The 12,797-nt window shown below is 37.8% G+C and overlaps 1 protein-coding gene and 1 pseudogene across 7 annotated transcripts in view; both read left to right on the top strand.

The window, feature by feature from the left end:
* CDC27 (cell division cycle 27) overlaps window positions 1-12,797 on the top strand; it is a 90,595-nt gene that overhangs the window by 32,755 nt on the left and 45,043 nt on the right. For all 7 annotated transcript variants that reach the window (XM_053568282.1, XM_053568281.1, XM_053568279.1 and 4 more), the window contains 3 exons: window positions 10,042-10,139; window positions 11,225-11,379; window positions 11,485-11,696. In XM_053568282.1, the coding sequence (XP_053424257.1) occupies window positions 10,042-10,139; window positions 11,225-11,379; window positions 11,485-11,696 (465 nt within the window). The remainder of the gene's footprint in view (window positions 1-10,041; window positions 10,140-11,224; window positions 11,380-11,484; window positions 11,697-12,797) is intronic.
* LOC128571531 (uncharacterized) lies at window positions 1,128-1,308 on the top strand (annotated as a pseudogene).

Below are 12,797 nucleotides of genomic sequence, written 5' to 3'. Positions count from 1 at the left end.
AAAAACTAGAGGGATATTGTGGCAGGTGCCTATAGTCCCAGCTATTAGGGAGGCTGAGACAAAAAGATTGCTTGAGCCCAGGAGTTTGAGGTTGCTTGAGCTATGACGACACTATGGCAGTCTACTCAGACCACCTCTACCAAAAAAGAATTTGTTATGTAAAATTTGGATTCAGTCAAAAGGCCTTACTCAAGGATCTAGAAGGCCACAAAGTTACAGGTTCTCTACCCCTGGCAATCATGCCTATGTAATGAAGCCTCCATAAAAATCCAAAGGACAGGGGCGGCGCCTGTGGCTCAGTCGGTAAGGCACCGGCCCCATATACCGAGAGTGGCGGGTTGAAACCCGGCCCCGGCCAAACTGCAACCAAAAAATAGCCGGGCGTTGGGGCGGGCGCCTGTAGTCCACGGGAGGCTGAGGCAAGAGAATCGCTTAAGCCCAGGAGTTGGTTGCTGTGAGCTGTGTGATGCCACGGCACTCTACCGAGGGCCATAAAGTGAGACTCTGTCTCTACCAAAAAAAAAAATCCAAAGGACAGGGTTCAGAGAACTTAAATAGCTGAACACGTGGAAGGAGGTTCCTGGAGGGCATGGGTTTGCTATACCTTAACCTAAGCACTTGTGTGTTTGTGTCCTTTCTAATGTCCTTTATAATAAACTGGTAAACATGTTTACCTGGGTTATGTGAGCCATTCTAGAAAATTAATAGAACCTGAGAAAAGGCTATAGGAATCTGGATGTGGTCAGAGGCCCAGACTTGCTACCGGTCTTGCCACCCTCCCTGAAGGAGTGTGGTCTTGGGGACTGATCCTTCTATCTGTGGGATCTGAGGCTATCTCTAGGTGGATAGTGTCAAAATTAAATTGAATGAGGGGCTAGGCATGGTGGCTCACAGCCATAATCTTAGCATAGTGAAGCCTAGTCTCTACAAAAAAATAAAAAATTAGGTGAGCTTGGTGGCATGCCTATAGTCTCAGCTACTCATGAGGCTGAGATGCCAGGATTACTTGATCCCTGGAATTTGAGGTTATAGTGAATCATGCCACTGCATTCCAGCCTAGGTGACAGAGTGAGACCCTATCAAAAAAAAAAAAATTAGGAAAATTACTTTCTTATAGAGTGACTTCCATCGCTTCTTGGCCTTTTGGCTAAGATCAAGTGTAGTATCTATAGAGTGACTTCCAAATATTTGAGGGAACTATATAAAGTGGAAGATGGGGGATTTATGAAAGAAGTCAAAATTTTATATTTATTTATTTATTGAGATAGTCTCACTCTGTCACCATAGGTAGAGTGCTAGGTATCATCATATATCACAAAAACCTCAAACTCCAGGGCTTAGGCACCCACCACTACGCATTAGCTAGTTTTTCTATTTTTTAGTGAAAACAGGGTCTTGCTCTGCTCAGTCTGGTCCTGAACTATTGAGCCCAAGTGATCCACCTGCCTCAGCCTTCCAAGAGTGCTAGGATTATACGTGTGAGCCACCTCGCCCAGCAATAAGTCAAAATTTTAATAGTGCAAAAATGTTGTAGATATAGTAATTCTTAAAAAAAAAAAACTATTACTTTTAGAAGATTAAATAAAATGAGATATGGTAAATATTCCTCTTTGGTTAAAATAGATGATAAAAAAGCCATATATGGACGGTCAGTACTTAAAACCTAATTAAACCATATACCTCCATTTTTTTGTGTGTATGTGTGACAGAGCGTCACTTTGTTGCCCTAGAGTGTCCTGGTAGAGTGTGCTGGCCTCACAGCTCACAGCTCACATCAACCTCAAACTCTTGGGATGCTGAGGCAAGTTATCCTCTTGCCTCAGCATCCCAAGTAGCTGAGACTACAGGCGCCTAACACAATACCCAGCTATTTTTAGAGACAGGGTCTCACTCTGGCTTAGGCTGGTCTCGAATTCCTGAGCTCAAGTGATCCATCGGCCTTGGCCTCCCAGAATGCTAGGATTACAGGTGTGAGCCACCAGGCCCGGCCCAATCATATACCTCTGAATAATTTATGGGTCAAAGAGAAATTCTCATAGGTAATTTTAAAAATACAATGAACTGAAAGAAAAGGATAAAACAGTACATTAAAAACTAAGTACCTAGGATGCCACTAAAGGTGTCTTAGGGAAAGTTTCTGGCACTAAATGCTTATATTATTAAAAAAAAAAAAAAATCAGTTTCGGCTAGGTGCCTATAGCTCAGTGGTTAGGTTGGAACCCGGCCCAGGCCTGCTAAACAACAGTGACATCTGCAACAAAAAAAATAGCTGGGTGTTGTGGCAGGTACCTGTATTCCAGCTACTTGGCAGGCTGAGGCAAGAGAATCTCTTAAGCCCAAGAGTTTGAGGTTGCTATGAGCTGTGATGCCACACTACTCTACCCAGGGTGATATAATAGGATTCTATCTCAAAAAAAAAAAAAAAAGGTTTCAAATCAATCATCTAAGCTTCTGCCAAAGGAAACTAGAAAACAAAGAGCAAAATAAATCCATGTAACAGAAAGGAGGAAAAATTATAGAGTAATCAGTGAAATTAAAAATAGAAAAACAGTGGAGAAAAATCACTAAAACCTAAAGCTAGTCCTTTGGAAAGTCAATAAAAACTTATAAAACTCCACTAATACTGACCTGAGAGAGAGAAGACACAAATTACTTAGGAATTAAAGAAAGAACTTGAAGATATTAAAAGGATCTTATGCTAAGGCTCTGTGTTTATACCACAGTGGTTGCAGCGCCAGCCACATACAACGAGGGTGATGAGTTAGAGCCCGGCCCTGAGCAGCTAAAACAGTGACAACTGCAACAAAAAATGGCCGGACTCCTGTGGTCCCAATTGCTTGGGAGGCTGAGGCAAGGGAGTCACTTAAGCACTAGAGTTTGAGGTTTCTGTGAGCTGTGACGCCATGCGCTCTACTGAGGGCAACATAGTTAGACTCTGTCTCAAAAAAAAAAAAGAAAAAGAAAAAAAGATCTGATGCTGAAAACCTAAAAGAACTTCATGTACATGAATTTGACAACTGCAATGAAATGGACTAATTCCTTGAAAACCATATGCTATATATACCCAAGAAATAGAAATCTGAATAATCCTAAAATTATGAAAGAAATTTTTAATTACTATGAGCACGTGATAGTGGTATGTATTTATGGGGTATCATTGGTATTTTGAAACAGGCATATCATGTATAACGGTCAAATCAGGGTAATTGAGGTATCCATCACATCAAGCATTTATTAATTCTTTGTATTAGGGACATTCTAGTTCCGTGCTTTTAGTTATTTTAAAATATATTTTAAATGTATTATTGGCAAGGCACAGTGACTCAGACTTATAATCTCAGCAGTCTGGGAGGCTGAAGTGGGAGCGTCTTAAGGCAACATAGCAAGACCCCTATCTCTACAAAAAATAATTAAAAATGTATAATAAATAATTATTAATTATAGTCTCACCTATTGCGTTACACAATACTATATTATATTCTGTTTTTGTACAAGATATTTTCATTTATAGTTAAAATTCTTCTCCAATTCTACATAATCTTTTCAAGAAAATCGAAGAAGAAAAATACTGGTACTTCCTAAGGCCAGCAATACTTTGATTCCAAAAGAAAATACTGTACGACAAATAGAAAACTATAGATCAGTATTCCTTCTGAACATAAACACAAAAATCTTCAAGAAAATAGCAAATCAGGGCTGAGCGCAGTGGCTCACACCTGTAATCCTAGCACTCTGGGAGGCTGAGGCTGGTGGATTAATCTCATGAGTTCGATACCAGCCTGAGCAAGAGCGAGACCCTGGGCTCGGCACCTGTAGCTCAGTGGGTTTTTTTTTTGTTTTTTTTTTAAATAATAAACATGTTTTTATTTCTTTTGTAACTTTTAAAATGTGAACATTCTGTAATTCAGCCAGTGTTTAGGGCACCGGCCACATACACCAGGTCTAGTGGGTTGGAACCCAGCCTAGGCCTGCTAAACAACAATGACAACTACAACAAAAAAATAGCTGGGTGTTGTGGCAGGCACCTGTAGTCCCAGCTACTTGGGAGGCTGAGGCAAGAGGATCGCTTGAGCCCAAGAATAGGAGGTTGCTGTGAGCTATGACAGCACAGCACTGTACCTACGGCAATAAAGTGAGACTCTGTAAAAAAAAAAAAAAAATAGCAAATCAAATAAATCTAGTGATATATAAAAATAATAGTATAATCCTTTAAAAAATTAAAAATAGAATTATTATATGATTCAGCAAATCCGCTTCTGGGTATAGACCAAAAAGAATTGAAAACAGGGTCTCAAGTGGCCAATTGACTTTGGACAAAAACCAAAAACATTTAATGGAGAAATGATATCCTTTTTAACAGATGATGATATGGTGCAATTGAATATCGGTAGGCAAGAAAAATGAACCTTGACCTAAACTTCAAATGTAAAACATAAAACTATAAGGCTTTTGGAAGAAACTATAGAAGAAAATCTTTGTGACTTGGGGTTAGGCAAAGAATTTTTAGACATGACACCCAGAAGACAATATACATAATACATAAAAGAAAAAATTGGCATGTTAGGCATGGTGGTACACATATGTATTCCCAGCTACTTGGAAGGCTGAAGGAGGAGGATCACTCAAGCCCAGGAGTTTGAGATTGGCATGAGCTATGATAATGCTACTGCATTCTTGCCTAGGTGACAGATCAAGATCCTGTCTCAAATAACTAAATAAATAAAAAGTTCAGTTAGAAAATGGGTAAAATACTTGAATGGAGGCTTCACCAAAGAAGATATATGTATGGTAAATAAGCAGGTGAAAAATGACCAAATCATTAGCCATTTAGGAAAGGTAATGGAAAACCATCGTTAGATAGCACTATACACCTGTTAGAATGGCTAAAATAAAAACTAATAAGAACAAGTGTTAGTGAGAATGCAGAGCAACAGGATCCTCATACATTGCTGGTGGGAATGTAAAGTGCCACCTATACATGAAAGTTCATAGCAGCTATATTTGTAAACGCCCCAAACTGGTAAGAATCCAAATTCAGTGGGCATATGGATGAACTAGTTAACAGTGGATTACTGCTCAGCAATAAAAAGGAATATACTATAGTATTGATACATACAATAACTTGGATGGATCTCAAGGACATTATGGCAAATACAAAAGCCAGTCTCAAAAGTCTACATTCTAGGGTGGCACCTGTGGCTCAAAGTGGTAGGGCGCTGGTCCCATATGCCGAAGGTGGCAGGTTCAAACCCAGCCCCGGCCAAAACCCACAAAAAAAAAAAAAAAAGTCTACATTCTATATAATTCTAGGTATATTATATTATTGATATGATAAAATTACAGTGATAGACTAGGCATAGTGGATCATGTCTATAATCCTAGAACTCTGGGAGGCCAAGGCAGGAGGATTATGTGAGCTCAGGGGTTTGAGACCACCCTAAGCAAGACCAATACCCCAGATCTGTTAAAACTAGAAAAATTAGCCAGGTGTTGCAGTGGGCACCTGTAGTCCCAGCTATTCAGGAGGCTGAGACAGGAGGATCAGTTGAGCTGAGGAGTTTGAGGTTGTAGTGAGGTATGACGCACTGTACCTGAAGCAACTAAAAAATTATAGTGATAGCAGATTAGTGTTTCTCAGATTAGGTTTAGTGTGAGAATGCAACTATAAAGGAGTAATTGAAGTTTCTTTGATATTGGTACAGTTCTATATTTTGATTATGGTGTTGGTTATACAAATCTGTAAATGTGATAAAATTTTATAAGACTGTATACACAATGAGTGCATGTAAAAACTGCTAAAATCCAAGTAAGCTCTGTGGTTTACTTCACAATACTATATTAATGTCAATTTCCATGTATATATTAGATGTTATTACTGAGGGAAGCTGAGTGTGGGGTACATTACTCCGTACTATTTTTACAACTTTTTTTTTTTTTTTTTTAACCTACTTCTTTTTTTTTTTTTGGCCGGGGCTGGGTTTGAACCCACCACCTCTGGCATATGGGACTGCCGCCCTACTCCTTGAGCCACAGGCGCCACCCTATTTTTACAACTTCTATATCAGTCTAAAAATATTCCAAAATAAAGTTTTAAAAAAGGAAGTGTTAAAATCACAAAAATGGGCTCAGCGCTTGTAGCTCAGCTGCTAGGGCGCCAACCACATATACTGGAGCTGGAGAGTTCAAACCCAGCCTGGGCCTGCCAAACAATGACAACTGCAACCAAAAAATAGCCAGGTGTTGTGGCGGGCACCTGTAGTCCCACCTACTTGGGGGGCTGAAGCAAGAAAATCGCTTCAGCCCAGGAGTTTGAGATTGCTGTGAGCTGTGATGCCACAGCACTCTACCGAGGGTGACATAGTAAGACTTTGTCTCAAAAATAAATAAATAAATAAATAAAATCACAAAAATGCTTTAGAGTCATGTATCACTTAATGATGGGGATACATTCTTTGATAATGCATCTTTGGGTGATTTTTTTCATTTGCAAACATCATAGCATATGCTTACACAAATATAGATGGTATAGTCTACTACACACTTAGGCTATATGGTATGGGCTATTGCTCTTAGGCTACAACCCAGGCTATACCTTGTTGCTGTACTGAACACCATATGCAGTTGTAACACAGTGGTATTTGTATATCTAAAGAAATCTAAACAAAGAAAAGATATAGTAGACGTATGGTATTTTAATCTTATGCAACCACCATCATGTACACTGTCCATTGTTGCCCAAAATGTCATTGTATGGCATGTGACTGTACATGTATTACTAATTATTTTAAAATAAAGTTGTTCAAAAAGTTTTCAAAAGTGCAGTTGAATCAGGTCCTCTGAAGGGTATGTGGTATGTGTGAATATATACATATACATACATAAGCTATAGTAAGTCTTGAAAAACAAAGGTTTTTTTTCCCCTATCCCAGTATTATGAATGGGTTACTTTTATTCATCAGAAAGATTAAAAGATTGGCTCGGCACCTGCAGCTCAGCAGCTAGGAAGCCGGCCACATACACCGGAGCTGGTAGCTTTGAACACAGCCCAGGCCTGCCAAACAATGACAACCACAACTGAAAAATAGCCGGGTATTGTGATGGGCACCTGTAGTCCAACTATTTGGGAGGCAGAGGCAAGAGAATCACTTAAGCCCAAGAGTTTGAGGTTGCTGTGAGCTGTGACATCACAGCACTCTACCCAGGGCGACAGCTTGAGACTCTGTCTTAAAAAACAAAAAGATTAAAAGGTCGACTACCAAAAGTGGAACAACCCTGTCCCCAAACTGGCTTTTCATTTTAGCCATCATATTTCTGTCTTTTGACCAGTATTATACCCAGTAATCTCAATACATACATAAGGCTTTGTAGTTAAGGATGTTAAATTTTCTTTTTTTTTTTTTCTTTTCTATCTTTTTGATAGACATTTTGATAGACTTTTTAGTCTTTTTGTGTCTGCTGTAACACATGAGACTTTTTTAGGACACAACTGATACTGGGTCTGATTCCTAAAGTAACTTTATTTCTTCCCAATACCATCTAAATAAATTTTCTTACCCCTGTTCTTTGGGGAACTCCTGGCTTGATTTTGTGTCATAGCCACTCAATTTTAGTAAAAATTTCCGCCTAAATTTAATAGTACCCCAAGCATTTTAATTTTCTTAATTTTTTTCCCTATTTATTTTCTCTATTGAATAATTCAAAGTTTTATCTCCCATTCCAGCATTTTAATTTTCTTAATTTCTTTTTCCCTATTTATTTTCTCTATTGAATAATTCAAAGTTTTATCTCCATTATAATTCCACATCTGGCTTCTTCCCCAGGTAGCTCTTGTATAATTTATACATGTATCTGTGTATGTAAATCTGATCTCTTAGCAGACACTAATTTTGATTTAAATGTCTTGTATTTTATGGTCTATTAATTAGGTCATGCGTCTTTATAAAAATTAGCCTTGCCGAGTTGCCAGAAATTTGAGAGAATTTTTCTTTTGCTACGTAAAAAGAAAATACAATTATCATTTAAATAATACTGGAAAAGAAGTTTTTTTATCACAAAGGACCATCTCTTACATTTCCAGAATATTTTCTCTGAATAAATTGTTTTACCTTGCTCAAATCAATGTCTACTTCTTTTCTGGTCATTTAAATAAATCATACAGTCCCCTCAATGCAACTTTTAAAATTATTAATAAAAGTGTTTGTTTTGTGTTAAATTTTACCAAGGTACTTGAAAACAGGAAAGAGGTAATATAAAAATGAAAAAGTCCTAATTCCCTATCTTCTTTTTTTTTTTTTGTAGAGACAAAGTCTCACTGTACCGCCCTCGGTAGAGTGCCGTGGCGTCACACGGCTCACAGCAACCTCTACTCTTGGGCTTATGCGATTCTCTTGCCTCAGCCTCCCAAGCATCTGGGACTACAGGCGCCCGCCACAACGCCCGGCTATCTTTTTGTTGCAGTTTGGCCGGGGCTGGGCTTGAACCCGTCACCCTCGGCATATGGGGCCGGCGCCCTACTCACTGAGCCACAGGCGCCGCCCCTAATTCCCTATCTTCAAAAAGCTTATAATAAGTTATAAGACAGAACGCATGAAAAAATAAATAGGCAGACTATGTATGGTTAATACTGTAAGAGAGGAAGTGCCTATATAGCATGAAATGAACAGATAAAGAGAAACATGAGGCATTAACTGTTAGTTTAGATGAGAAGCAATAAGGAATGGTAACAGTGAAGAAGAGGGAACTTTATGCCAAAGATAAAATGAAAGTATATGAATTAAGACTTCTGACTGGCCATGAAGGTCAAGAAAGAAGAATGAATCAGTGCTATCTCTAGCAGTATTGAGTCTGTGAACTTACAAGAATAGTGATGCCCTTAAATTGCACAAAAATAATGAACAGATTTTGGAAGAAAAGATGAACTTGATTTTGAACTTAAACTTCAGATCAGGAAGTAAACTAGATGAAACTGCCAATAGGCAGAGGAAAAGTAAGTTTGAAATCAGGGAAGTAGATTTATTTGTCATCTCTATAGAAGAGATTCTCATCAGAGAAAGTTTTATTTAAAAAAAGGGGACTGAGGACAGAGGCAATGGCTTCTTTATTCATTTATTAATATTTATTATCTTGGGGGTTTTTTTTTTGAGACAGTCTCATTATGTCACCCTTGGTAGAGTGCTGTGGCATCATAGCTCACAACAACCTCAAACTTTGGGGCTTAAGCAATTCTCTTGCCTCAGCTTCCCAAGTAGCTGGGATACAGGCTCCCACCACAACGTCCAACTATTTTTTTTGTTTGTTTAGCAGGCCTGGACTGGGTTCGAACCCACCAGCCCTGGTGTATGTAGTCAGTGCCCCTAACCACTGACCTACATGCACCAAGCCTATTATCTTTAATTTTTAAAAAAAAATTTTATGAGGCCCCAACTTGTTGGAAGGAATGGCATTTATTTGGGAGCTAAAGAAGAAAATAATAGAACTTCTGTAAATTGACCACCCAAGACGTGTAACAAACTTGTCCATATACAGAGGTGGTCAATATAAGGAACTAGGTCTACTGTACTTATATTGTACATATGGTGCCTATCTGGTCTATGAAAATTAGATCAACTTAAGGAGGTGGTCAATGTAGGAAGGTGGTCAACTATGCACCTTCAGAATTACCACTTGGATGTTATACTAAAAATCAAGAATAAGACTGAAGCATTTGGAGCATTTGGTTTTCTATGTCTCCTTCAGAAACTAGTATCTGACAGGACATTTAAAGTAATGGTAATATTCAGAAGAGGAAGGCAATGATAGTTTATTTTATTAGCATTTCTTTCAATTCATGTCCTATTTGCTTTCGCCTGACTTTTGCCTTGAACTGTCCTAAATAATAAGAGATTAGAAGATAGTAAAGGAAAAATTGATAATTTAGGGAAGCATCAAGAAAAGTGCTCTCTGAACTTACATAAATACGATTTGCCTAATTTTCTTACTAAAAATTTCTTTATAATGTTTTGGAGTTTGTATTTGATTTAATCGATTTGTTTTTCTCCATAGCAAGACAGATCGGCTTGCCAAAGGATCAGAATGTTACCAAAAGAGCCTTAGTTTAAATCCTTTCCTCTGGTCTCCCTTTGAATCATTATGTGAAATAGGTAGGTTTGTGTGGGGGTGGGAATGGGTAGACTCTCAGTTTCCTCTTTTTTCCCCTACTTTTTGGAAAGTAATATAATTCATCCACAAGAAAAAATATTTTGCAAAGCTAAGCACTTTTAACATTGAGAGTGAGAAATAAGTTAAAATTGTACATTTCAGGAATAATGAGACTTTTCATTACTCCAAAGATAAAAGTTAATGTTTTTTTTTCTGTTTACCCAGTCTCCCTTTAATATTTTGTGTCTTCTAGAAGGGCTTATGTTGTATGTTTAACCCTAATCAAAATTGTTTTCTACTAAAAGAAATTAATAAGATTTCTAAGGAAATTAATACAATGCCTGGAGCAGAAACTTATAAGACCTGGACAACGGAGAGAGGGTGTCATTATTATGCTCTAGTCTGCATAAAGAGCCATTTTTAAAAACATTGTATCTGTATACAAAGAGGTACTTCAACCTTTCCTGTAAAATACATTGGGTTTTAACTTTTCAGTTTTCTGCTTTAAGAAATCTGCCTTTTCCTGTGATCTATTACATTTAAAATTAGCGTACTTATACTTTAGTTTATTTCCTAAATTTATAGCTTTATTTTAGGGGTAACTTTTATGATAAAGTTGATAGATGGTCTTTGGGGTGGTAATTTGATTAGCAGAAGTGAGGCCAGGCATGGTGGTTAACACCTATAATCCTAGCACTTTGGGAAGCTGAGGCAGAGGGATTTCTTGAGGCTAGGAGTTTGAGACCAGCCTGGGCAACATAGTGAAACCCTTTCTCTAGCATTAAAATAAAAAATTAGCCAAGCCTCATGACTCACGCCTATAGTCCTAACTACTCTGGTAGCTAAGGAAGGAGGATCATTTGAGGTCAAGAGTTAGAGGCTCCAGTGAGTTATGGAGCCTGCATCACTGCACTCTAGCCTGGGCAACAGTGAGACTCTGTCTCAAAAAGAAAAAGTAAAAAAAGAAACAAATGGACAAGAGCATTTTTAAAACTTTGGATAAGGTCTTATTTCCACTGATTTAGTATACTCAAAAAACATATATCCCTCATTTCCTCAGTGGCAAACTTTTTTTTTCTCTTTGCAGGTGAAAAGCCAGATCCTGACCAAACATTTAAATTAACATCTTTACAGAACTTTAGCAATTGTGTGCCCAACTCTTGCACAACACTAGTATCTAGTCATAGTTTATCTCACAGACAGCCTGACACAGTTCTTATGGAGACGCCCCAGGACACAATTGTAAGTGTATTATACTTTAGTGATTAAAATATCATGAAAACTGCAAAAAATGATCTGAGCTAAATAATATATTGTAAATGACATGATAGGAATTTTCTGTTTCAGGAATTAAACAGACTGAATTTAGAATCTTCCAATTCAAAGTACTCCTTGAATACAGATTCCTCAGTGTCTTATATTGATTCAGCTGTAATTTCACCTGATACTGTCCCTCTTGGAACAGGAACTTCCATATTATCTAAACAGGTTCAAAATAAACCAAAAACTGGTCGAAGTTTATTAGGAGGATCAACTGCTCTTAGCCCATTAACCCCAAGGTAAGTCAAAAGATACTTTAAAATGTGTCAAAATACTGAGTGATCTTATAATAATTTATGTTATTAGTAATTTAAGTTAATGTGAATAGTTACTTCCTAAATCACTCTGTAAATAGGGGCATTTTGTTTTCAGAAAATGAACTAAAAGAAACATAGTAAATGTGATAAAAAGTTAATATTAAATATTAGAGAATTTTTTAAAACTCTCGAACATGTCCAGGTGCACTGGCTCACACCTGTAATCCTAGCACTCTGGGAGGCTGAAGCAGGTGGAGGACTTGAGCTCAGGAGTTGAAGGAACAGCCTGAGCAAGAGTCAGACCCTGTCTCTACTAAAAAATAGAAAAATTAGCTGGGTTTTGTGGCAGGCATCTATATTCCCAATTACTCGAGAGGCTGAGACAAGAGGATCACTTGAGCCCAAGAGTTTGAGATTGCTATGAGCTATGATGCCACAGCACTTTACCCAGGGCAACAGAGTAAGACTCCGTCTCAAAATAAACAAATAAATAAACAAATTAACTCTTAAAAATGCCTTATATACATTATACTATCATCCAGGCAAGTTGGCTCACACCTGTAATCCTAGCACTCTGGAAGACCACAGTTGGAGAATTACTTGAGGTCTGGAGTTTGAGACCAGCCTGAGCAAGAGTGCGGACCCTCTCTACTAAAAATACAAAAATTTGCCTGGTGCAGGGGCATGCATTTGTAGTCCCAGCTCCTTGAGAGGCTGAGGCAGGAGGATTGTTTGAGCCCAGGAGTTTGAGCTATGATGATACCACTGAACTCTAGCAGGAACAACAAAGAGAGACTCTTCAAAAATAAAAAAGAGACTGTCTTTATGGCTGTGCACCAGTGGATACTAGTGAACCCTTATGTTCATGATATACTCTGAGCAGTGTTGCTTACTGTTAAAAGTGCTATTTTTCAAAACATGGGGGAAGTATTGACATCTATCAATATTAAATATTTTGTGCAAATTATTAGAAGTATAGGTATATATAAATACAAGAACCCAGTCCATAGGATACATATATCCATAAGTATCAACATAAAAAAATTACACAATTACTAAATTACCTCATAAAAAAACAGACAC

This window comes from Nycticebus coucang, chromosome 18 (assembly GCF_027406575.1).
Source record: "Nycticebus coucang isolate mNycCou1 chromosome 18, mNycCou1.pri, whole genome shotgun sequence".
Classification (NCBI taxonomy): domain Eukaryota; kingdom Metazoa; phylum Chordata; class Mammalia; order Primates; family Lorisidae; genus Nycticebus; species Nycticebus coucang.
This window is presented reverse-complemented; position numbering and strand designations above follow the sequence as displayed.